This window comes from Phocoena sinus, chromosome 7 (genome assembly GCF_008692025.1).
Source record: "Phocoena sinus isolate mPhoSin1 chromosome 7, mPhoSin1.pri, whole genome shotgun sequence".
NCBI classification, from domain to species: domain Eukaryota; kingdom Metazoa; phylum Chordata; class Mammalia; order Artiodactyla; family Phocoenidae; genus Phocoena; species Phocoena sinus.
Genome location: NC_045769.1, coordinates 483,190 through 505,893, shown reverse-complemented (window position 1 = coordinate 505,893; position 22,704 = coordinate 483,190). Strand labels below are relative to the sequence as shown.

General features: G+C 56.4%; 2 protein-coding genes across 10 annotated transcripts in view; one reads left to right on the top strand and one right to left on the bottom strand.

The window, feature by feature from the left end:
- PASK (PAS domain containing serine/threonine kinase) overlaps nucleotides 1-4,222 on the bottom strand; it is a 43,513-nt gene extending 39,291 nt beyond the window's left edge. For 2 of the 5 annotated variants that reach the window (XM_032637140.1, XM_032637141.1), the window contains exon 1: nucleotides 1,035-1,369. The gene's annotated coding sequence lies outside the window, so the exon portion shown is untranslated. Of the gene's footprint in view, nucleotides 1-836; nucleotides 932-1,034; nucleotides 1,370-1,658; nucleotides 1,715-2,552 lie in introns of those variants that run through there. The other 3 variants (XM_032637138.1, XM_032637139.1, XM_032637137.1) reach the window with 3 other exon arrangements.
- Nucleotides 1,559-22,449, top strand: PPP1R7 (protein phosphatase 1 regulatory subunit 7). 5 transcript variants are annotated; one of them, XM_032637145.1, is made up of 11 exons: nucleotides 1,834-1,907; nucleotides 4,261-4,322; nucleotides 4,749-4,889; nucleotides 8,134-8,189; nucleotides 8,878-8,943; nucleotides 9,533-9,663; nucleotides 10,091-10,253; nucleotides 11,701-11,817; nucleotides 12,647-12,751; nucleotides 16,060-16,146; nucleotides 22,148-22,449. In XM_032637145.1, exons 2-11 carry the CDS (start codon nucleotides 4,313-4,315, stop codon nucleotides 22,322-22,324), a joined length of 1,053 nt encoding a protein of 350 aa, XP_032493036.1. In that variant the 5' UTR covers nucleotides 1,834-1,907; nucleotides 4,261-4,312; the 3' UTR covers nucleotides 22,325-22,449. The 5 variants fall into 5 exon arrangements, with proteins under 5 accessions (XP_032493033.1, XP_032493038.1, XP_032493035.1 ...); XM_032637142.1 differs by lacking the exon at nucleotides 4,261-4,322 and having other exon boundaries at nucleotides 1,559-1,907; XM_032637144.1 differs by lacking the exon at nucleotides 4,261-4,322 and having other exon boundaries at nucleotides 1,803-1,907; nucleotides 4,749-4,877.
- Nucleotides 22,450-22,704: the final 255 nt, after the last annotated feature.

The following is a 22,704-nucleotide window of genomic DNA, read 5'->3' as shown; positions in this document are numbered from 1 at the left end:
CTGGAGGAGGCACCAGCAGGGCTGAGCCCAGCAAGGTAGAGTAAAGAAGCCTCCCAGGCAGAACCACAGTAAGTGAACGATTCCCACAGAGCCCTTGGGGAGGAGTTCAGCACACAGGAGAGTCGGTGGAGATGGGCCTGGAGAAGCTGGTTGGGATTCCCAGGGCCTCCTATGCCGGCCCAAGCAGTATGGATCTTATTTAGAGGTCTATGCTTGTAAGTAACCTGACCAGTGGGGGAGGAGGGGGGAGTTACAGTCATCCAGGCAAAAAATTATGAGGTCTTAACTTAAAGCAACACCAGAAAGACGGAGAGGGGAAGCCACAAGAGAAATTAGACATAGAATTGATATAGGATTACTGGGCGAGATGTGGAAGGTAAGGGGATAAAAGTCATCAAGACCGCATCCCAAGGCCACGGCCCTTGTCTAGGAAAAGAAACACTGGTGAGGAGGTTAACGATAAAGCCCAGGTGTGCAGTGGGGACGTCAGGAAGCATGGACATGGCGCTACAGCCCATGGCTCGCCCCACAAACGTCTACTGAGAAGCTCCTACGTGCCGGGCACCGTGAGCCGAGAGCGAGACGCGGTCTGCCTCCTCCTGGCCCCCTTCCAGTAGGGGGACAAGGCACACACAGTCGCTCTAGGGTCGAGGACGGAGCGCCAGGGGGGGCCAGGCCGAGGCCGAGACCCCGAAGCGCGCAGAGAGACGGGCGCGGCCGCGGCCGGGGGCAAACGACCGCAGGGCGGCAAGCGGACTACCACCCGGCCGCACCGCACGGAGGGCACGCGGGCGGCGCGGGGTCGCGGTCCGGCTCTCTCCGTGCGGGTAGCTCACCTGAGGCCGCAGAGAGTCGCGCGCCGACCTCCCAACACCCGCCGGGAGGGAGCCCATCCGCGCCTCTAGTCCCACCGACCAATGGCAGAGCGACCGATGCCGACTGACAGTACTCACGGGCCAACCGCTAGCGCCTGTGGGCGGGGACGCAGCGAGCCCGGGAGGAGACGCCCGCGCTAACGGTTGCTAGGGACGCACCGGAGTCTGTCTAAGGCGCCTCGGAGGAGCCAAAAGAGACAGGGCCTCCACCAGCACGGTCCGCGGACGCCGTTTCCTCTGGTCTCAGGAAGGGTGAGCAGCGCGGAGCTCGCCCCTCGGAGACCTCGACCTGAAGGCGGGGAGCGCAGGGCTGCTCCCTCACGGCCCACGATGCCCGCGGAGCCGGGGGCCAACGGGGGCTGCGGCGCCCTCAGTGGCCGGGTCGGCGTCCCGGGCCCCGAACGGCTCTCCCGGCACTTCGGGCGGACCCGGTAGCGGACAGGCCCCGGGCCCGAAACGAGCGCGGGCGCCCTGCGCTAAGCGTTGACTGGAAGTGGCCCCTTCACACGGGCTCAGTCCGCGCGGCGACGCCGGAACAATGTCGGCACATTGTGCAGACGCAGACGCTGAGGCCCGGAGGGGCCGGGGATGCGCTCGATTGGCCCGCACTTTGCAGCCCCACGCAGGGACCCGCCCCGCCGTGTCTGGCTACCAGCCCACGAGCCCAGAGCGGCTCCCAGACTCCTCTCCGCTCTCCTGCAGGCTCGGCTCCGTGCGTGCGGCCCCGACTATCCCTGCCCGCAACCCGCTCCTCGCCTTCAAAGCCTCCCGTGCGCTAACTACCTGTCCGCCGGGTGTTGTGGCTGGCGGCAAGGGGGCTGAGGGCGGGCTAGGCCTCGCGGAAGGACTACAACTCCCATGAGGCTCTGGGGCCGCGCAAGCGTATGTGATTCCATTGGCTGGGAAAGCTCTGAGCTGGGAACCCTCATTGGCTGAGGGGCCTGAGGCGATAGATACCGGAAAGGGGAAGAGTAGCCAACATGGCGGCGGAGCGCGGCGCGGGACAGCAACAGTCGCAGGAGATGATGGAGGGTGAGCGGCCCCGCGGGGCGGCGACCGAAGGGCCCAGCGGGTGGGGGGCGGCGACCCGTACCGGCCTTGCCCGGGAGAAACGGGGCGGCCCGCCTGCGGCCGCGGCTCGGACCCCGCCGCGCGCACCCCCTGACATCTGCCAGCCGGCAGGGCGGGGGTGGCCCTGGACCCGGGACCCCATGCTGAGGCGGTAGCGGCCGGGAAGGCGCGGGCGGCCCGGGAGGTGCCAAACCTAGGTTCGGGGCCAGCGGCGGGGCGAGCCGGGCGCGTGGGTGGGGACTGAGGGCGCGGTGGTCCTACAGCCCTGGCGTCCGCCAGCTGGTGGGAGCCTCGCACCGAGTTCCTCAGCCAGCCGCGCGAGTCCCCAGTCCCGGGGCAGCTGACGAGGACACAAGGCGCGGGGCTCCCTGGGACTCGCCCGAGTCGGGTCATTGGTGAACGTGGCGGGGGTGGAGAAGGGTCCTCCCGAAAGTGAATGGGTCGTGGGGAAGGGGTGACTAGGAGCCAAGAGCTGAGTTACAAAATCGACGGTTTCCTGTTTTCAAAGCGATCATAGTTCCAAAAAGACTAAATCAAACTCTTCCGCTTTGTTGAAAAAAAGTATATGCATGTTATGTGTGCATATAGTTACATACACACGCTTACCGCAATCGGAGAGCCAGTCCCGTCTTCGAGTGCTCCTGTACTGTTCGATCCGCTGGCCTCATGAGCGCTCCGGAAGAGCAGCCACAGTCTCCAGTGTCAAGTGCTAGGGAAGCGGGGGCGGCGAAAGAAGAGCAGGCATGTTTGTGAGTGATGGCTGCGCAACCAAAGCCAGCTCTGAGCTGAATCGTGCAAGACAACTATAAGTCAGCCGGGTTGGAGATGGGCTGAGGTCATTTCAGGTGAAGGAAGCCACACGAAGGCAGGGGGGTGTGAAGGAATGTGACCTTTGGAGGAGAGTTCAGCCAAGAGTGGCGCAGTCGCACCGAACGAGGGAGAGTGCCGGTGAGGCTGGCAGGGAAGGTCGTGGAGGGCCTTGGTGGCGGGGAGAAGCACATGAAGGGTCTTGGACTTTCAGACCATTAGGTCTTTTTATGCAGGGAAACGCCTCTTCTTATCCCCCTTCTTCCCACCCTCCCACCTATTCCCACTTCCTCTTTAGCTGTTTCTGTGTCTTGGTAAATGGCAAGTAGGAAACCCAGGCAATTCCTTCTCTCCGGCTCCCACCCATCCAATGAATCAACAAGCTCTGCTGCCCCTGCTTCCTTAATATCTCCAAATCTTTGATACCTCTCCCATGCCCACTGCTGATACCTTGAGCCAGTCCATAGTCCCCGGTGCCACATAGTCACCTTATGTGCTGTCTGCTGTCCCATGCCCCTGTTTCACTTTGGCTGCCCTTCATTAGCTAAGCCCCTCCCACCCTGGGCTCCGCTGCACCAGACCATTGCCCAGTAGAACTTGCTGTCCCTTAGCCTTGACCACCTGTGCCTGGTAACAACTGATTTATTAACACGTCTGCGTACGTGTCATGCACATGTTTTTGTGCCTGACAGCAACTCTGAGATGCAGGTACTATACTAGCTCCTTCTACAGGTGAGGAGACTGAGGCTTAGAAAAGAAAATCACTTGCCAAAGCTGTGCCTGTGGAGACAGGATGCAAACTCAGGAAGAGTCAGTGGCATTCCAGAAATTTTTGGAGTCAAAGATCAGATTTGGATTTTAGGATAAGATCAGATTCTCTAGCAATGGAGAATAGATTAAACAGCCAGACAAGCCACCGAGAGACCAGTTAGGAGGCCAGGCAGGAGCCGAGGCCACAGGTAATGAGTAGCTGATCCAGGGCAGTTGCCAGGGCAGGGAAGAAGAAATGGGTTTGGAGGTTTTAGAGGTGGATTTCATCAGGACTTATCCAGCAGTCCTTTCCTGGGTGCTGCTTTGCTAGGCCCAGCAGGAGATACAAAGGTGAAGTAGCTGCCTTCCCCTCAAAGAGCATACCCCTTTGTAAATAAGCTGTAGTGGGAGAAAAGAGAATGCTTTCAGTGTGGTTGATGATTCCAAGTAATCCATTAGTGCTCCAGGTCTTCCACAGATTTCCAAAAGAGGTTGCAAAAAAAGTTAGGAAAAAGGGAAATTATTTGACAGTCTTGCCAAAGAATTTTTACCAGTCTGCCACATTTAATCACTGCCTGATTTGCTAATTCAAAAAATATTTATTTACCAGCCTTTCAAAACTGCGCTGGTGTCACGGTGCCCTGACATTCAGCATCAGTGACTTCGTGGGGCATTTAGCACTACTGGCTGTCTTCTCCTTTTTCTAGAGCTCCCCGCTGCCCACAGTCTGATTTGAGTTAGTCTTGATTTCTTTCAGAACGTGGGCCTGTGAACTGGGCTGGTTTTCTTGGCCAAATGGATAGTGGAGCATGGATGAAGGTATGTGGCGGGAGGGTCACATGGTCCCCTCTACGTGGACATCCAGGCCAAAAGGGAGCCAGACAGGAGGTGCTTCTCTGTGTGTTACCGCTAGGGCGTTTAATCACAAACCACCCAGGCCTTCCAGAACACCTGGTAATTCTTCACGAGTTCCTTGAGGGCAAGAATAGTATGTCACTCACCTTTGTACCCCTGTGGCCTCCCTGCTGTGCCCCATTCCCATCTGCCACAGTTCCCCCCTCCACTGGATGCCTCAGGTGGTACCCGGGACATCCATGGAAAACACTCAAATGTTTGTTGAACTGAATTCAACAAACATTTTTGATTGAAGTCTTTTTGACTTCCAACTGGATGTCAATCTGTTATATGTTCCTCAAAGGGCCCCCTAACATGGGTGTGAGTTCTTATGGATGTGTGTGGGTTCAGTTGACAGGCGGGTGGAATCGGAAGAGTCAGGCGATGAAGAAGGGAAGAAGCAGAGCAGCGGAATGGTGGCCGAGCTCAGTGCGCACAGCCTGAAGGACGGAGAGGAGCGGGGGGAAGAGGACCCAGAAGGTACCAGGCCGAGTTAAGAACCTTAAACTCACTAAGCGGGAGGAGGATGGGGCTCTGTGGCATGCGATGGGCCCCCGGGTAGCGCCCGGGTGTTTGTCTGGCTGACTCTGGAGGCCCTCGGTGGGTGGCCAGGGGCGGTGGGAGTAGGCGCTGGGAGTAGGGCGCCCTCTGAGGTGCTCCCTGAGCCAGCTACACACTTACGGCACTTGCAGGCAGGATGAACTTTTTCCTAATTCCATTGAAGGCAAATACTAACGATATTGATACTAATGTGTCATCTGAAACAGAACCAGAAGATTGTTTTATTAACCACCTGTGCAGAAAGTGCAATTTGAAATAAACAGTTCGGCTAACGAGCATGCTCTCTTTTCCTACTGTGGACATAAACTGATTCTCTCTTAGTCATTTCTGAGTTCTGTCCACCAAACTTCTAGGCCTGAGGATCAACTTCTAAGTCTGTTTAGTGATTAACAACAACGAAATGAATTTAGAGATGAGAAAGTAAGTGCTCCGCCTGTGATGGTGGGTTTTCACCCTCCCGAACTGTGAGCTGAGCCTTTTTTGTTTGTTTTCTTTGCTTGCTTAGAAAATCAGTTTACATTCAGAGGAGTGAGAGAAACCATAGAAACAGACATAAAGATGTCCAAGATATATTATTAGGTGAAAAGAGCAAATTCTTTACAAATGGGATGCGTGTTAAAATCCTATCTTTATTTTTAAAATGATAATAATAGAATAATAGTATGTAGTTTTACTTAAGAGAGAAAACACCTCAAACTGTTGTTGGCCCGGGGGGGCCGGGGGGCAGTCTTTCTAAACAGCAGGTTTGAGAGGGTCTTATACCTTCTGCATTTTCTAGATTTATACACAGTGTATGGGTATTTAAAGTTTTAATAGTCATGCATTACCGTTATGGTAATTAAAACAAAACGAATTTTTAAAATAACATCATGCTCTGTGCCAGTGAAGATGGTTGGTAACTATGGCAACCTAATTTTAAGGCAAAAGGAGATTACCACAAAAGTACCAGTCACATTACTTTGGAACTTCAGAGTCGATATTCTGGAAGTGATGTGGGTGGAATACGTACACGGGAGTGATGGGTGAAAGCTCTCGTTGCTGACTCAGTCACAGGAAGGCCAAGCAGTGGGAGTGTCACCTGCCCTCACATCTGAATGCCTGACATGTTGACAGAGCCCTGTCATGGGCTCTCCCCTGGCTCGTGAGCACAGGCTCACTGTGACTCGCCCAAGGGTACATGGCTACAAAGTGGAGCCCCTGGACTAGACCCCAACTTGTCTAGATCCAGTGTTCTCTCTTCCAGGCTACTAGCTGGTTAGAAGTCCTCTAGGAAGGTGCATTTTTATAGGTCCTTAGAGAAACCAGGACTTGCTCCTACCTGTACTTACTTAGATCTTAAGTTCAAGTAAAACAAATTCAAACGTGACAACTGGTACCATTCACTTATTTTCTATAAGTTGTTTTAAAACTTAAAACATACAGGATAGGTTTGGAAAGATGGCTGGTAACTTTGTTTCAAAGGTTAAGCTGCCATTTTGAGCACTGCCCTGTGCTGGATGTATTACAAACAGAACCCTTTAAGCCTTGTGACCATGTGTCCTGGACACCCTGCCTTTGTTGTCGTGCGCGTCTTTCGTTGCAGCTTCCTGAATTCAGGCCGTTGGCTGTGCTGTCTTTTGTAGGGGGATCGTTTGGGCATATCTCTTGGTTTTGCCCAGCTCCTTTTATTTAATTTTTGGGTTGGTTGACATCTTGTAAAGCTATGGCTGAACTAGAGTAAATGACACTTTTTTTTCTTGTTTTTTTTTTTGCGGTACGCGGGCCTCTCACTGTTTTGGCCTCTCCTGTTGCGGAGCACAGGCTCCGGACACACAGGCTCAACGGCCATGGCTCACGGGCCCAGCCGCTCCGCGGCATGTGGGATCCTCCCGGACCGGGGCACGAACCCGCGTCCCCTGCATCGGCAGGCGGACTCTCAACCACTGCGCCACCAGGGAAGCCCGACATGTTTTTTAACTAGCCATTGTCAGTGGTTATGGAAAAGGCGGCACGGTGAATTCAGCCAGTGTGGCGCCAGGACGTCTTTGTCAGGCTGGGCCTGCATCGGGCGTGCCTCTCCTAGGCCTCCGGTCCAGCCTGCGAGCTGCCCCGTGCTGGGGGGCGCTGGGGGGCGCGGGGGGCATGAGGCTGGGGCCGTGAGCCTGCTCAGCCGCAGGCGCATATGCAGTGTTGCCGTCGGGGAGAGGCAGCTGAAGGAAGCAGGCCGAATGGTAGTGGTGACTGGCGGTCCCTGGGGGCACAGGCCAGATAGCAGTCACCGTGGAGGAGCCGCCGCCACCGAGGAGGAGCCTCTCCAAGGCAGGCGGCCCAGTTTCTTCAACAACAAATTGCAAGAACAAACGGGGACTTTATAGAAATGCCCTCTAGTACAGTGTGTGGCCTCATTCAGATCCTAATGCGTGCAGGCTGGGGAGAGCATTTAACCCTTTTAGACGATGTGCTGCAGTAGGCCCAGAGCCCAGCGCGGGAGCGGTAGCCGCCCTCCTCAGGCCCCCGGACGGGAGGCCCGCTCTCCAGGGTGGACTGGCTCCTCGTCCTGCCCGGCAAGAGGGGCATGGAAATTGCTCAGCGAGGCTCTTCAATCTTGTCTGTCGAGCTGAGCGTTTTGTTTCGCTCTTTGCAGGCAGACGTGTTTGTAGGTGCTGGGCCACTTTCCAAAGCAGTAGAAGGCACATCCTAGAACATCTGATGTGCCCACAGCGTGATCTATATTCAAATGACCTGCTTTCTTGTCACAGACAGGAAGGGAAAGACGGGGAGGCAGGCTGCCACCAGCTATGCAGCTTCGGGCGTCACCAGGAGGTGGCGGTGGGCAGCTTCCTGGCCCCTGGCTGGGGTCACTTGAGGCTTGGTCACCGTCCCCCCTCCCCCGGCTTTTCTGACGACAGCGTCAGACTGCGTTTCCCTTCCTGGGAAGTTGTGTGGCACAGATGGAAGTTTGGAGGCGTTTGCTGAGTTCAGGAAACTGAGGATCTTGAAGGGTGACCATTGTCAGACAGATGTTAGCTCTGCTGCGTCATCCATGCCCTCCGGGTGTTGCCTGCTGGTTTCTCCTCTGCTTTCGAGTTGGCTCTGTGCCCCAGGCAGCCCGACCCAGCTCTCCGCGGACGCCGGGTCTGCGTCCTCCTGGAGACGGGGGTCTCTGAATGGGCTTTTCTTCTTGTTGTTGTTTCAGAAGGACAAGAGCTGCCTGTGGATATGGAAACCATTAACCTGGACAGAAACGCAGAGGTAACGCTGCCGGCTCAGCCCAGCCTCGGGGGGCGTGGTGACAGCACTCTGGCCGTCAGGGTAGCCTTTACGAGCGTGCCAGGTTAGCGAGCGATTTCCCTGGAAGGAGTTGTCTGAGCCTGTCTCGGTTGGCTCAGAGACCCTGTGTTCTTACCGTTCTTAATACCGGTGATTGACCTGCCATTTCTGTTTAACCAAATGAAACGCCTTTGACTCAAATTATATGGGTCAGATGATTACATTGTACGTGGTGGGGTCCTGCCATCCCCGGCCTCTGAGAAGCACCGCGCATTAATGATCTGGGAAGGGCGGAGCCAGCCGCTGTGTCTAGGTGGCCCGTGGGGCCTCCCCTGAGCCCACAGCCGGCCGTCGGTGGGGACGCGGGACTCAGAGCATGGGCTTGTGCTCTGTGCTAAGGGGGCAAAGGGGTGAGAGTAGGTTTCGCATCCCACCCGCTTGGAGGGTCAGTTTTACATCAAGCCGCTACCCGTGGTAGCTGAACCGAGGAGCGTTTCGCAGCTCGCCTCTGAGTCCCCGCCCCCTGTCTGCGCAGACTCCGTGTAGCGCTTCTCCCATTCTCCCCTCACCCTCGCGTCCACCCGCTGCCCGGCCTCCTCGTGGCTCCGATTCCAGGAAGCATGTCTTCAGGCGCTTGCCTGCAGCTGAGCGAGGTCTCGTCTTGTTTCAGGACGTTGATTTGAATCATTACCGCATTGGAAAAATCCAAGGTTTCGAGGTGCTGAAGAAAGTGAAGGTGAGGAACTCCGTCCTTGCAGGGGAGGTGACACTCCAGAGTCTCTCCCGCCCGAAGGACATAGATAAACCCAGAACAGAGTCAGTTCTGCGCAAGTGACAGTCCTTGCAAAGGTGCCAGGCCGCACCAGGAGCTGCCGTCGGGCACCTTTCCTCCTGAGCCTGGCAGGGTTGCTAGGGCAGACGGCAGGCTGGGTGGCTCGCCCCAGGTTCAAGCGGTGGCTCGGCCATGTGGCCGCCTGCAGTGCCTCAGGTCGAAGCCCGCCTGCAGCCACACACACCCCAGCCTGTGCAGTCCTTAACTCGCTTCAGTCCAATCTGTTTTTCAGAATTGAGCCGCTGAGGGTTCCCTCTGCTGGGACACAGCACCCCCACTGCCCGCTGCCTCCCTCACTAAGTAGGTCTTCTCGGTATGGGGCTTGCCTCCAGCCTCCCTTGGGTGTCTGCCCATCCTTTCCAAGGTCAGCAGCTTTCTAGAAAACGGGAAGGAAAACCACATCCTCCCACCCGGAAGACCTGTCCTGTAACAGCGGGCACTTTCTCCTGGCCTCCCTGTTGCCTACGTCAGCTGCCCTCTTTCTGTCCCCTAGACTCTCTGCCTCCGTCAAAATTTAATTAAGTGCATTGAGAATCTAGAGGAGCTACAGAGTCTTCGAGAGCTGGATCTTTACGACAACCAAATCAAGAAGATTGAGAACCTGGAGGGACTGACAGAGCTGGAGTGAGTCGTGAGACCCAGGGAGACAACGGAGGGGCCCGTCCAGCCTCCCCAGAACCAGCCCTGGGCCCCAGCTCTCAGGCCCAGGGAGGCCACTTCTGCCCCAGGGTCCTGCCCTGCACCTGGCTCCAGGGGTGCGTTGGCTTGCCCACAGTCCCAGCCTGCAAATTAAACCTGTGGAGCCTTTTGGCTGGTCTCTTCAGGGAGGACATGGTCTCTGCCCTCAACACCATCCTGTGAGCCCAGAGGCATCGGGAACCTGTAGGCTGCCTCCCAGCTCTCCCGGGCCTTCTTGGGCAGCCACAGATTCTGCGCCCGCCCCCGGGTGAGGCACGGTCCCCCAGGTCAGGATGCTGCCTCTAAGTTAATTACATTCTGAGTTCTGTGTGACCTACGCTCGTTAAAAAATAAATGTTTTGCCTGTTCCCAGGATTCTAGATATTTCTTTTAATCTACTGAGAAACATTGAAGGAATTGATAAGTTGACACGACTGAAAAAGCTCTTCTTGGTCAACAATAAAATCAATAAAATTGAGAACATAAGCAGCTTACATCAACTGCAGATGCTGGAGCTGGGGTCCAACCGCATCCGGGTAGGTGCGAGCGTGGCAGCTGCGTGGCCTGGACGGTGTGGGTGCAGGGTGTGCGGTCGGCTGTATTTTTCATAAGAAAAAGTGCTGACTGGAGGTCAGTATTAATAAGAGTGTGTGCCCAGGTGCAGCGGTCTAGCCTTTCTTCTGCACGTAGAGTTCACTTGCTCCCCGTTCAAACCATGACATAATTCTTACCAAACCATTCCATTAGGTTCTGCCCGAGGTGAGCTGATCAGCCCCAAACACTTTGCTTTTGAATGTCCTGCAGAGTGAAAGTGTCCCAAGGCAGCAGAGGGCTGGCTTGCCGGTGCCTCACCCCACACCAGGGCCGTAGGAAGGAGCACGCAGCCTGGTCCTCGGCTGGCCTGTCCTCCCCTGCTGAGCGGCTGGGGGCAGGGATTTCGGAGCACTTCTTCCCCTCCCTCCGTGTCGCAAGTGACCCTCTGTCCAACTTTTGGAAGCTCGTAGCACACGGTCATCCCAGGTTGGCCCTCATGAGCTGGACAGGATGCAAACCAAAGAGAGTGGTTCTGGCAAAGGGCCTCTCATGATGATGGTGGTGATACGGCTGAAGATAGCAAAGCAGCACACTTAAAACTAGACAGTGGCCCAGATGTCAGCATTTTATCGAGTATTTCTCTATGGAATCTTCCAAGAGAAAGGTGGCTCGTCACAAATTGATGCAGGCCGTAGCAGTTAAGGATGCCTTCCCTCTGAATCCTCATCCTCGTAGACTGCCCCCAGCCACATCTTGCTGTGAAGGGCCAGACAAGATGCTCGGTCTGCACTCGCTTGAGGCCCCACTGTGTTCCCGTGCACATAGTCTGGTCATTTAGTGCTGAAGAAGCCAGTAGCTAACCTGTTCTGGGAGAGCGGTGAACTCAGAGGAGGCGGCAGCCTGAGGCCTGGTCAGTGGGCGTTGATTAAACCGGCTGCTACCCGAGGCGCTGTGGGAGATCCATCTCCAGCTGAATGGCGGAGCACCGGCATGGAGCAAGGAGAAGCAAGGAAGCAGGTGGCAGAAACAGGAAGAGGGGCAGAGAGTCAGGGAATGGGGGCACCTGCTCTAGGAATCCCGTAGGGCATCCCAAGGCCAGAGCTCCCAGTTTCTGTCTCTTGTGGAATGCATTTTAACAAACCCTACATAGAGTCACGTAATAATGTGGCAACTCGGAATTTTAGGACTGGAGGGACCTGAGAAGTCCCGAGAGCTCCAGGGCTCTGTGGAAACTCGAGGTCCAGGAGTGAGCCCAAGTAAGGGGGGGCCTTGATGCCTCGCTCCCACCCCCACCTTTTCTGTGTTCTCATGTTGTGCTTTCACGTGAGGTTGCATGGGAAATTTTCCAGAGTGGAGAAGCACCTGCCTGACGCCCCGGGAGGCTCTCCTTGCCCAGAGATCTTTCCCTTCCCCGGGTAGCTAAGTGCTGCCCTGTCCTGATTTTCACAGGCAATTGAAAATATTGACACGTTAACCAGCCTGGAGAGTTTGTTTTTGGGGAAAAACAAGATCACTAAGCTTCAGAACCTGGACGCACTCACCAACCTGACAGTCCTCAGCATGCAGGTACTGACCGCCCTACCCCCCGCCCCTGCCACCCCAGTCCTGCAGGCCCAGGGCCCGGGCTTTGATGGGCTCTCTGTTTCACTGGCAGGGAGTGACTGAGACATTATACTTCACTGACCTTAGTCGTGCGTGACGCATGCTGGACCACAGTTTCATTCTCTAAGCATCACGCTCCTTTTCCTAGTAAAATTTCGAGCTGGTTTTTAGCCAGAGGGTCTCTTCAGAAGGTGGAGCTCGTTCCAGAACCTACAGTGCTGGGCTCCACGGTGGGAGCGGAGGGCATGCGGCCTCGGGGGTTGGGAAGCACATGGCTGCGCCTCAGCTCCTGTTCCTTTTTGTCAGAAGCAGGCAGGTGGCACCAGGCCCTTGAGGCAGGATGTGGCGGGGTGCTCTGAGGACAGGACCTCAGCGTGGCAGGTCCCCTAAAACCACAGGTGCCTTTTGGAAAGCAGACGTTCCGCAGACTTCTTTAAGAAGAGGGCGTTAGGCTTTAATTTGAGTTATAGTAGATGCTGAAAGAAATGAGAACTGATTTTATTTTAAAATATTCTGTGATTCTGACATTTTTGAATTACTAAATTAATTGAGGTAGACCTTCCCCAAGTAGATGAAAAGTGAGTGCTTTGCATACAAGCCTTTAACCCTGCGTGTGAGCTTTAGCCCAGTACAGCAGACCCAAGATTTCGGTCTTCCTTTTCTGTGTGTGTGAGTCCCATTCTTGCAGCTGTATCCGGATGCCCCGCCGTCAGGCACCCACGGTAAGCAGCCCCACTTCCCACAGGCCACGCAGCTTCACGCGTCCTTGCTGCTCTGACTCTCCCTCTTGCAGGGCAACCGGCTGACCAAGATCGAGGGCCTGCAGAGCCTGGTGAACCTACGGGAGCTCTATCTCAGCCACAACGGCATCGAGGTCATCGAGGGCCTGGACAACAACGTAAGCCCGCCGGCCGCCTGTGGGGCAGTGGGGTCATGGGGTGCCCAACGGGCAGGCAGCACACACCAGCCTCCGGGTGGCTCTCGAGGGGACTCGCTGCCTCTGGAGGTCTGTCCTAGTGACCTTTCCATCCCTCCTCACGCTGGGAAACACAGACGCAGGCGGTATCTGCTCAGCCCTGAGCGGGTGCTGAGCTGTGTGTCGCGGGGATAGATTCACTGCGTGGCCCTGTAGGCGCTGGGGAAGATTTTTGAAAATTAAACCCCAGGGACTCCCTCGGCTGTCCAGTGGTTAGGACTCTGCGCTTCCTGTGCAGGGGACGCAGGTTCAGTCCCTGCTCGGGGAACTAAGATCCCACATGCCGCGGGGCACGGCCAAAAATAAATTAAAGTTAAGAAAAAAGTAAACCCCGGCTGCTCCTAGGTGTCCCTGTCCCACGGAGGGCTAGTGGGCGCAGCAGCCACCCCCTCTTCCCGCTCCGGGCCCCACTACCCAGCCCGCGGGGCCAGCAGCGCCCCCCCAGCCCAGATCCTGCACAGTCTCGCTCCCTCCCGCCCGCCCCTCAGCAGCCCTGCCCGCCCAGCGCGGGACAGCCTTAGGGGCGCTGGGCAGGGAGGGGTAGCGCTGGCCCTGAGCCCCCAGGAAGCCCCTGCGCCCCTCAGCTGCCTGCAGGCAAACCTGCTTTTCCTCAGTGCAGTATTCAAGACAAATAAAATACTTTTACTCTTTCAATTTTACTGGGTTTTTTTTCCTGTTTTGTTGACTTGCCAGCAAGTGTAACCAGATTGGTCACTTCTGTTGTTGTAAACACAGTGTTTCAATCTTCGTCAAGTCTCCTTTGGGCTTTGCACCTCAGCCCCTGGGCCTAGCCACCATTAGTAATGTTTTCAGGGGAAATCCACGTTCTGAATTTCATTTCACCAACATGTACGTACAAAATTTTAGAAAAGCTAGAATTTGCCTACAGTGAGTCTGGTCGCCTTTGCCTGCCTTCCAATCAAGCTGAGAGTTTACGGAGCTGGTGTGTAAACTGGGTGCACAGTCGGCCGGTGCAGAATGGGACCCTGAGGCTAAACTGAGAGGTGCGGCCGTGTGGAGGCCGTGCGATTGGAGCCAGGCGGTGCCCCCTCTGCGCCTTGGCCTCCCCCGCCGGTCCCCACGGTCAGCGGAGGGTCCACGCAGGAGAGGGCGTGGCAGCGGTATGGCCCAAAAGAGCAGCGGGGTCCCAGGCTCACAGGACGGGGCAAGAGCTTAGGACTGTCCCAGTAGGAGCGCTGTGCCTCGGTCTGGGGTCAGCACCGCACCCTTCTGGGGCCTCTGCAACAAAACAGAAAAATAGCAGTTGTGGCTTTAAAGGTAATCATTGTAAGATTCTTGTAATCAAATGAGACAGGCTTTCCTCTGAGGTCTTTGTTCAGCTAGAGATCAAATATTCACCTATACTTTCTTCTAAGCTTTATCTCTTAATTTATCTGGCATTTACCTTTGTGGTGCGATATCAGGCAGTAAGTATCCTTTTCCCAAATGGCAGATCCACCGTCTTGACACCACGGCTGAGTCCTCCCCCACTGCTGCCTCTGTTTGCCCCTCTGTGTGCTGGGTCGTCTTCCTGTGGGTCTAGCGGGGTAATCTCTCCTGTGCGTGTTCTCCCCACCCTGTCCCCTTCCTTTTTTTTTTTTAAAGCAATTCTTACTGGTTTGCTTTTGAATGAGCTTTCAAAACACTGTCCAGCTCCCCAGGAAAACACGAGGTAGTATTGAGCGCATGACGGAATCCTTGTTCCTGGACGTTTGGGGCCAGTTCTGGCAGCCGGGCGCCCCTGGTGCTGAGCCCTCGTGCTGGGGCTGCACAAGGGTCACATCCTGCCGCGGGCCACACATGCTTTAGCTTGGCCGGTTCCTGCGCTGACACATCCCACGCCGCCCGGCACCGCAGAGCAGGGGGCAGCGGGCCTGCCCTGGCCCCGCCCTGCTGCCCACGGTGGCCCCCTTCTGCAGAGTTCTCCCGAGTCCCTGTTTGCTCTGAAGGTCGCCGAGCCCCGCAGGCAGGCGCCTCCTAGCCCCCTGTAGTCACCCAACTACCTGAGCGGACACCAGGAGCCCAACAGAAGCCAGTGGAAGGGCTCATCACCCGTGTCTATGCCCAGACGGCGCAGGACACTGTGCCCGGCCCTCAAGGAGTCAGAGGCCAGGGCCGGAGCGCTTCTGGGTTGGCAGGGCTTCTGGCTGCCCGCTCGTGTGTGTGTTTGTGGGCTTTGTTTTTATTTTATTGAGAGTTTTTTTTTTAACTTTCCCTTAAAACTTGGTATTTGGAGTCAGAATCCCAGGAACACGGTAGAAAATGTAAGAAGGCAACCCGCAATCAGAAATGAGCAGAGAGGAAGAGAATGTACTGTCGGGGGCTGTCAACCAACTTGTAATGTTTCCCTTTTGATTTTAGAAAAACTTGCCAATTGGTGTGGTTAAACATACTTCAGGGAGCAGTGCAAGCTTTTAAAGGCTTCGTTTTCACTACAATCTTATTGTGTGAAATCTTGAAACTCTGTGAACTTTAAAAAAAAATTCCTCGGGCTTAGCTGATGTGTGCTGGGAAGTAGGCGTCTGCTGGAGATTTCTGGAATAGAGGGTCGAGCACAGCGTTGTCTCCACGAGACAGTGCGATGCCTGCCCCGCGGTGGGCGAGCCCCGGACGCTGTCCCCAGGGGGGCTGAGCCCCCTCTTTCTTCTCTCCCATCAGCTGTAAATTCCAGGCCAGTGGCCACCCGCTGCCCCTCAGTGCCCAGGCATTCCTCTCCGCCCTTCCTCCTGCGCTGGAAGGAGGGCCCCTTCACCCCCGCCAAGCCCCAGTTTCCTCAGCCCTAAAAGAAGAAGGAAACGCTGTTCTAAGGATCAGTTGGAATTGTATGTTTCCTAGGGGTGAGCACTAAACAGATGCTACTGCAACTGCTACCCCCTCTTCAGAGCCCCGGCCTCGTGTTCGCTGCCCTTCCCGGGACCAGGCGTGTCGCTGGGGTCCTTGTGGGCCAGGATCTGGGAGCCTGGGGCTTGGGATCTGAAGGAACTAGTTCCAGACCCCAGTGGTGAGAGCGCAGTGAGGCAGTCGTGAGGATTCTGTGTCTTCGGCCTGGTCTGGGGGTGGGCGGGGAGGCTGCAGGAGGTGGGCAGTGCTGTCCCCCTGCTAGCGCACTCCCGTCCTGAGAGGGCAGCTCGCCTCACGGCTCTAAGCTCAGCGCCCAACGCTGTGTGCATGGTCGCGCGCTCGTTGTTGATCTGAGGTAATCCAGGAAAAATTTTATTTCCTTATTTTAGAACAAACTCACGATGTTGGACATTGCGTCAAATAGAATCAAAAAGATTGAAAATATCAGCCATCTAACAGAGCTGCAGGAATTCTGGGTAAGTTTAATACACAAGGGGTTGATGACACTTCAGCTGCACTGGTCCTGCCGAGTGAAATACCGTTTACTCCAGCCCTGGAGGCTGTGGCGTGGAATGGGACTGTGGGCAGGGCTGTAGGACTTTGGCACCCACGCGGGATCTCGGGCCCCGCCACGCCCCAGATGTAGACCAAACCAAAATGGGCATTTTAGAAGATTCTGGGTGATTGTGGTTCACATGAAAGTGTGAGGAGCCCTGCACAGTGTATGGTTAGACCCGAGGATTGCCACATGACTGAAGGGCTTCCAGACCCAGCCAAGGGGCCAGTGCACCCAGCACAGGGGTGTACCAGCACCGCGGAAGGAGGTGTCGCATGAGCTTCTGCTGTCAGTCGTCCCAGGATGTGCCTTGTGTTTGCCTCATGGTGACAGTGTTGTCTCGGGAGCAGTGCCACCGAGCCCAGAGGAAGAGAAACAGGGCATAAGATGTCTTGAGACTCCTCTGAGGGGGTGGCAGGATGACCCCCAAGCTGAAGTCCTCAATGTCAGGGTTCCACACGGGTGTCCTCCTGAAGCACGTTTGTTGCCTGGTGGCTCCTGCAGGCGCCACCACACGCTCCACCCGGTGACTGCCGTCTGCAAAGTGAGCGTCGTCCGGATGCGCTCAGTCTGATCCAAGATTCGTGCTGCGTCTAAGGCGTGCTTCTTCCTTGTCTAGCCATCCTACTGACCCTGCTTGTGTCCTGTGTGCTTTCCTTTCCTCATCTTAAAAGATCGTCCCGGTTTCCCTAGAGCACAGGTGGCCTGCTGTGAGCATGTCCCTTGCCCCTTAGCGGTAGCCCTGAGTCTTGGGCGTTGTCAGCACGTGATGCCAGCAAGTCTGGGAAGACCGGAACCAGCCTTTGAGAGGCTGGGGGAGCCGAGCGAGCCGCCGTGAGCCGGGGGTCTGGTGTACAGCCCACCCCCGGAGGCAGGTGTGGCTAGCGGTAAGCCGGTTGCATTGGAGCGAAGGGATTTGGCTCCGAAGAGGCCAGGGAACCACACAGAGAAACCGCACAACCGGAAGCGGGGTCCAGAGATGGAGGCTGGGGCTAGGCCAGCACCCAGGGCGCCCAGCAGGGAGACAGCACTAGGTGTGCCCCCACCCCCCGCAAGGTGCTGATATTCACGCCGTGTGTAACCCCTCCCCGTGAGTGTGTGTTGACCTTAGTGACTCACTTCCAGCCGACAGAATGCAGCAGAAAACAGGATTCCACCCCCGTGACGGGGTGATGAAAAGACTGGCTTGTCTCCTAGGGGCTCCCCCTTGCTCTCTCCTGAACCCCAGCTTTGTGTGAAGTAACAGACACCTTCTTTGATGCCAGCAACAAACAAGGCACGCATCCCCTCTGTTGAAGTGATTCTGTTGTGTGAGAAATGTATCTTGGGAATTCTCCCACACCTCAGTTTTGTTTAAAATGTTATTGAATTTGAGGGGAAGTAAATGTAAATTTTCTATATAAACATTAGCCACCAAAAACCATTGTGATGGGAAATGCATACATCCTATGAAGTTTGGGTCTTGAAAACCACGAGATAGTCTGCTGGGGAATGTCAGCCAGGGTGATGTTCTGTCGCAGAATTCCAGTCTGGGATTCAGGCAGGATCATCACCAGACTCTAAAACCGTGGACGAGCAGGGTGTTCGCACCTGTGCCAAGTGTCGCCCCGCCGAGAGTTTGCTGATCGCAAAGGGGAGACGCGTTCCCCAGAGTCATCTGGGCGCCACCAGTGTGTCCACAGGATCAGACTTATCCCCGGTAGTAGGACAGCCTCATGCCTTGTGTCCCCCGATGTGCTTCATGTATGAAGTGTGCTCACCAGGAATGTTCAGTGTGATGTAACCAAGCTTGTAGACCTAACTTCCAGTTGTCGGGAAGTAGAGGGTCCGGGAGAACGAGCTAGGTGACACCACGGGAAGCAGGCGGCTGAACCCAGAACAAGGGTCCTTCTACACGACAAGTAGCTGGGTGTCTTTAAAGGTCGACTTCATATAACAGAAAAAAAATGAGAGGAGGAAGTGGGAAACATTCTAGATGGAAAAAACTAAAAATTGCACCTTCTGGGAGACTCTTTAAGAAGACGGGCGTACCTGGAAGGTCACACTCCACATCACACCTTGCTCCTTTACATCTCAGTTGTGCGGAACTTGAAAAAAGAGACATAAAGGCCTTTTTTTTTTTTTTTTCCCTCAATGAGGCTTCCAGAGATCCTGGAATTTCTGTGGAGACAATACAGGTGAATGGTTTTGAGTTCCATTTTGGAAAAATACAAAGATAAGAATCTCCGGGGACTTCCCCGGTGGCACAGTGGTTAAGAATCCGCCAGCCAATGCAGGGGACACGGGTTCAAGCCCTGGTCCGGGAAGATGCCACATGCCACGGAGCACCTAAGCCCATGCGCCACAACTACTGAGCCTATGCTAGATCTAGAGCCCATGAGCCACAACTACTGAGCCCACGCGCCACAACTACTTGAAGCCCATGCGCCTAGAGCCCATGCTCCACAACAAGAGAAGCCACCGCAATGAGAAGCCCGCACACCACAACAAAGAGTAGCCCCTGCTCGCCACAACTAGAGAAAGCCCCAGCGCGGCCACTAAGACCCAACGCAGCCAAAAATAAATAAATGTATTTAAAAAAGAAAAGAATCTCTGAAAGTCACCTGTGTCAAAGACATCCTTTACAATGTGCCATTGGTGGTGAGTAAAACTCCCAGGTCCACATTCACTAAATCCTAGAGAAAACTGCCCTGTGGCTGGCTGTACTGTGGAATACCCTCAACTATAAGACCTGGGGTTTACAAAGACAGTAAGCGCACCACCGGGGACTAACAGGACTGGAAATGCCGTGACGTGTGACACAGGAAGCACACAGTGTGTGTCAGCCACAAACGACTCTGTTGAGAAAGACGAGGAGGAGATGGCGGCCCTGCCGGAGCGTCAGCCGCCAGCGGAGTGGGAGACGGTTTCTAAGTAGATTCTGCGGCAAAAAGACCTTACTTCTGAGCGATGTAACATTGCTACTTCTATTAAATGAATGTGCTGTTTGCACGTTGCAAGGTAAAAGCGCTTAAGGCATGCGTGTCTTTTTTGTGACTCTCCACTGCGGCGGCCTCCTCCTGGTAACCGAGCAGCTGCAGCCACCGCCACGGGGGATATGGCTTCTCTCTGGTTCTGATTTTGCACACTTTGCGTTGGCCGCATGGGCAGCTCATGTTGTACAAGGGGAGTGTCATAGACTAACGCTTAACAGAGTACTGCTTAAGGCTTTATCCTGGGACAGCTCTTCTCCCTCTGCGGTGGAGGCACCTTGAGTCCTGCTCTGAGTTCCGGGTCCCCGGGACTCCGTGCTCAGAAGCAGCCTTTGGGCCCTCCACAAGGCCGGCCTCTGGGTTTTGGAAATCCGGCTTTCCCAAAGCACATGGCACACTAGGCCCACGTGAAGTTCTGTGAAAATAGCGTTCCTTAAATAGGCGAGTCTGAGAAGCCCTGCATTGTATACCCTCTGGGAGAATCTAGGAGAATCTCTGTGGGAGATTCATAATGTGCAGTGAGTTATTAAAGACAAGCCTGGCTGTGGCCGTGGAATGGAGCCAGAGTAGCCCTCCCGCCATGAACCGACCCCAAGGCCCAAGGCTGCTCCGTTCGGGCAGTGCGCAGCTGGCCGCGGGCCCTGAGGACGGGGGTGGCACAGTGAGCCCCGGGCTGCCCTGCTCTGCCTAGGACCAGCTTCCTAAGCGGAACACTGCGGTTCTGTGGAGCTGAAGACGCAGAGGTCAGAGTTCATGGCAGCTGGACTCTTCAGGACAAGGTGTTGGAGAGAGGGGATAGCTGTGCAGAGGAGGGCCCCGGAAGTCCACGTGGGGGTCGCCTGCCAGGCTGTGGCTGAGCGGTGGGCAGTCTGGGCACGAGACCACCCCTCTCGCGGCTCACCCGCTAGCTCTGCCGGAGGAGAGCAGAGCTGGGGGACGATGGAGCTCCAGCCCTGCCCAGGTGGGGGTCTCACCAGCACCCTTGACATCCAGCTAGACACCAAACGGGCCAGGCCTTAGGGGTAAGTGCCGCAGGCTCAGCTACGACGCCCTCCAGGCCCCCCCAATAAAGCCTAGAAGCAGGCTGCCGCGGTGTGTCCAGAGGAGGCTGCGCTGGGAGCTTGCTTCCCACCAGGTCAGAGGGGCCTGACCTCCCGGAGACCCGCCCTGAAGAAGTGTGGAACCGAGCCTGTGGCCGTCTCTACACCGTCTTAGCCCCAATGTCCAGCGTTCAATCCAAAACCACTAGGTGTACAATAGGAAAATGTGATCTGTATTCAAGGAAGTCGTCCTAAGAAACCATGCCTAGGTTTTCAGTCACCGTTTGTGAACGTAGCCCTGGACCTGGAGGTGGCTTGCGGTCTCTTGGTCATCACTCCCACCTCCAGGCTGCTCTCACCTTCCGCCCGCGAAGACCCCCACCACACCGCCGCTCTGCAGCGTGGCCGTCATCCTCTCCCTCCCTGGAGACCCTGGTGCTGCGGCAAAACTGGGCCCTTCTCTCAAGAGACTTAATCCAGTGCCTGGTCAGTGCTCGAACCCTCTGCAGTGTCCCCACCAAGTGGCAGTAGATGGGACGGCCAAGGGCCTCGGCTTCTTCACCTCCCACACATGGACAGATGTCATACCTTCTCTGAGTGGGGCTGCTGCCCTGTGACCTCGGCCACCCCGCTTCTGCCCTCGCAGGTTCCGAGGGAACAGGTCTGCCCTTCCCACCACCATGTGCATGGCGGGCCCCGGGCCTGGTGTCTCTTGAAGCGTGATTTCTAGAACTGGGTGTGGCCGGAGCCAGGGGGTGAGGGCAGCAGGTGCGGGGCATGCACTCAGGGCAGCTTCCCCGCCCACCCTGCACACCCAGCCCTGTCAGCTGTCAGCTCACGGGCGGCGACGCGCTGGAGCCTCTGCCGTGCGCCTCTCTTCCCAGTGCTGTGGTCAGCGTGAGGTCAGCCACCGAAGCTGGCAGACACGACACGTCAGGGCTCTTCAGCTTTCCTGGGAGCCGGTTACCGAGCATTTGCTGGCGCGGCACAGCCGGGAGCCGTGACGGTGATGTCCCCACGGGTGCCGCCTGAGCCCCCTGCCCTCGCCCTTCACTCCGGCCATCCAGGGCACGTCTCACGTTCACAGAGGCAGTTCTCTAGTTTGTGTTCACTTGGCCGTCTGCCGTATTCTTTGGAAACTGAAGACTGGTCTCTTGGAGCCCCAGCAGAAGGGCCACGACATCCACGCGACAGGTGTGGACCGAGCTGGGTGACGGGTGCTCCAACCCAGAGGCTCTACGTGCCCTCACCTTGATGGTGGTTTGAAAAGTGAGAGGTCTCCCCACCCACCAACCCCAGCCCCGCGGGCCTCAGCAGAGCCGGGACGGGGCCTCCTGACCTGCTCTGAGCCCGTCCTCCTGACGTGGCGCATCCTGGACGGGATCAGCCGTGGTGCAGCATTTCCGCCACAGAGGCGGGCGGTGGGTGTCCCGGGGGTGCACGCCATCAAGGCCCCTCGTGCCCTGAGTGTCCGGCGAGCGACCTCTGGTCTGTTGTCCGTGTTGTCATCAGAGCGCATAGTCAGGCCTTGGGGACAATGGCCGAGGATGGTTTGTAGGAAATACAGCCGAACCGGCTGCAGCACTTTGCCTGGAGACGGGGTGGGGTGGGGTTGCTCCGTCTCCCCTCTGCTGAACTGAACATGGATTTGCCCCTGTCGTGGCACCGTGTCCAGGTTCATCCCATATGGGACGCGGCCCGGCCAGGATGTGCCGTGGTGGATGGAAGGCCCCGTGAGGTGCTGGTCACCCCTCTTTTGAGGGGGGGTCTCGTGGCCCACGTGGGGAGGCTGGGGGGCCGGGTTGGTGTGACCTGAAGGGGGCGGGGCAGGGCTGTCGTCTTCTGAAGGGGGGCGCGGTGCGGGGCTGTAGCACCCGAAGGCTTCTCTGATGTGCGCGTGTTCCCCCAGATGAACGACAACCTCCTGGACTGCTGGAGTGACCTGGACGAGCTCAAGGGCGCCAAGAGCCTGGAGACGGTGTACCTGGAGCGGAACCCCCTGCAGAAGGACCCCCAGTACCGGCGGAAGATCATGCTGGCCCTCCCCACCGTGCGGCAGATCGACGCCACCTTCGTCAGGTTCTGAAGCGCCCGGCCCCTCTCTTCCGAGAGCCTCCCAGCCACGGTTTTTAGTCCACCCGTTGCTCCTAAATGATCGCTCTATCAACAACGGTCACAAACCCAATGGCAATAAAAAGGCACTGAGTGAAAGCTGCCGTGTGCGGTGCCGCTTGCCACCTGGACACCAGTGCTGTCACCTCCGGCCGGTATGCGTTCCGAGTCAGTGGCCCACGGCCCCGCGCCACCCGTGGTGCTGCTCGAGACCCGTCTCCGTTTCCTCCTCTCGGCAGGTCTGGGAGCGCGTGCCCGGGGGGCGTCCGGGCCGTCCAGGGGCCTGTCAGCTTCATAGCCTCCTAGACCAGTTGATGCCAATTTTTTTTTATTTGATATATTAAAAAACAAACC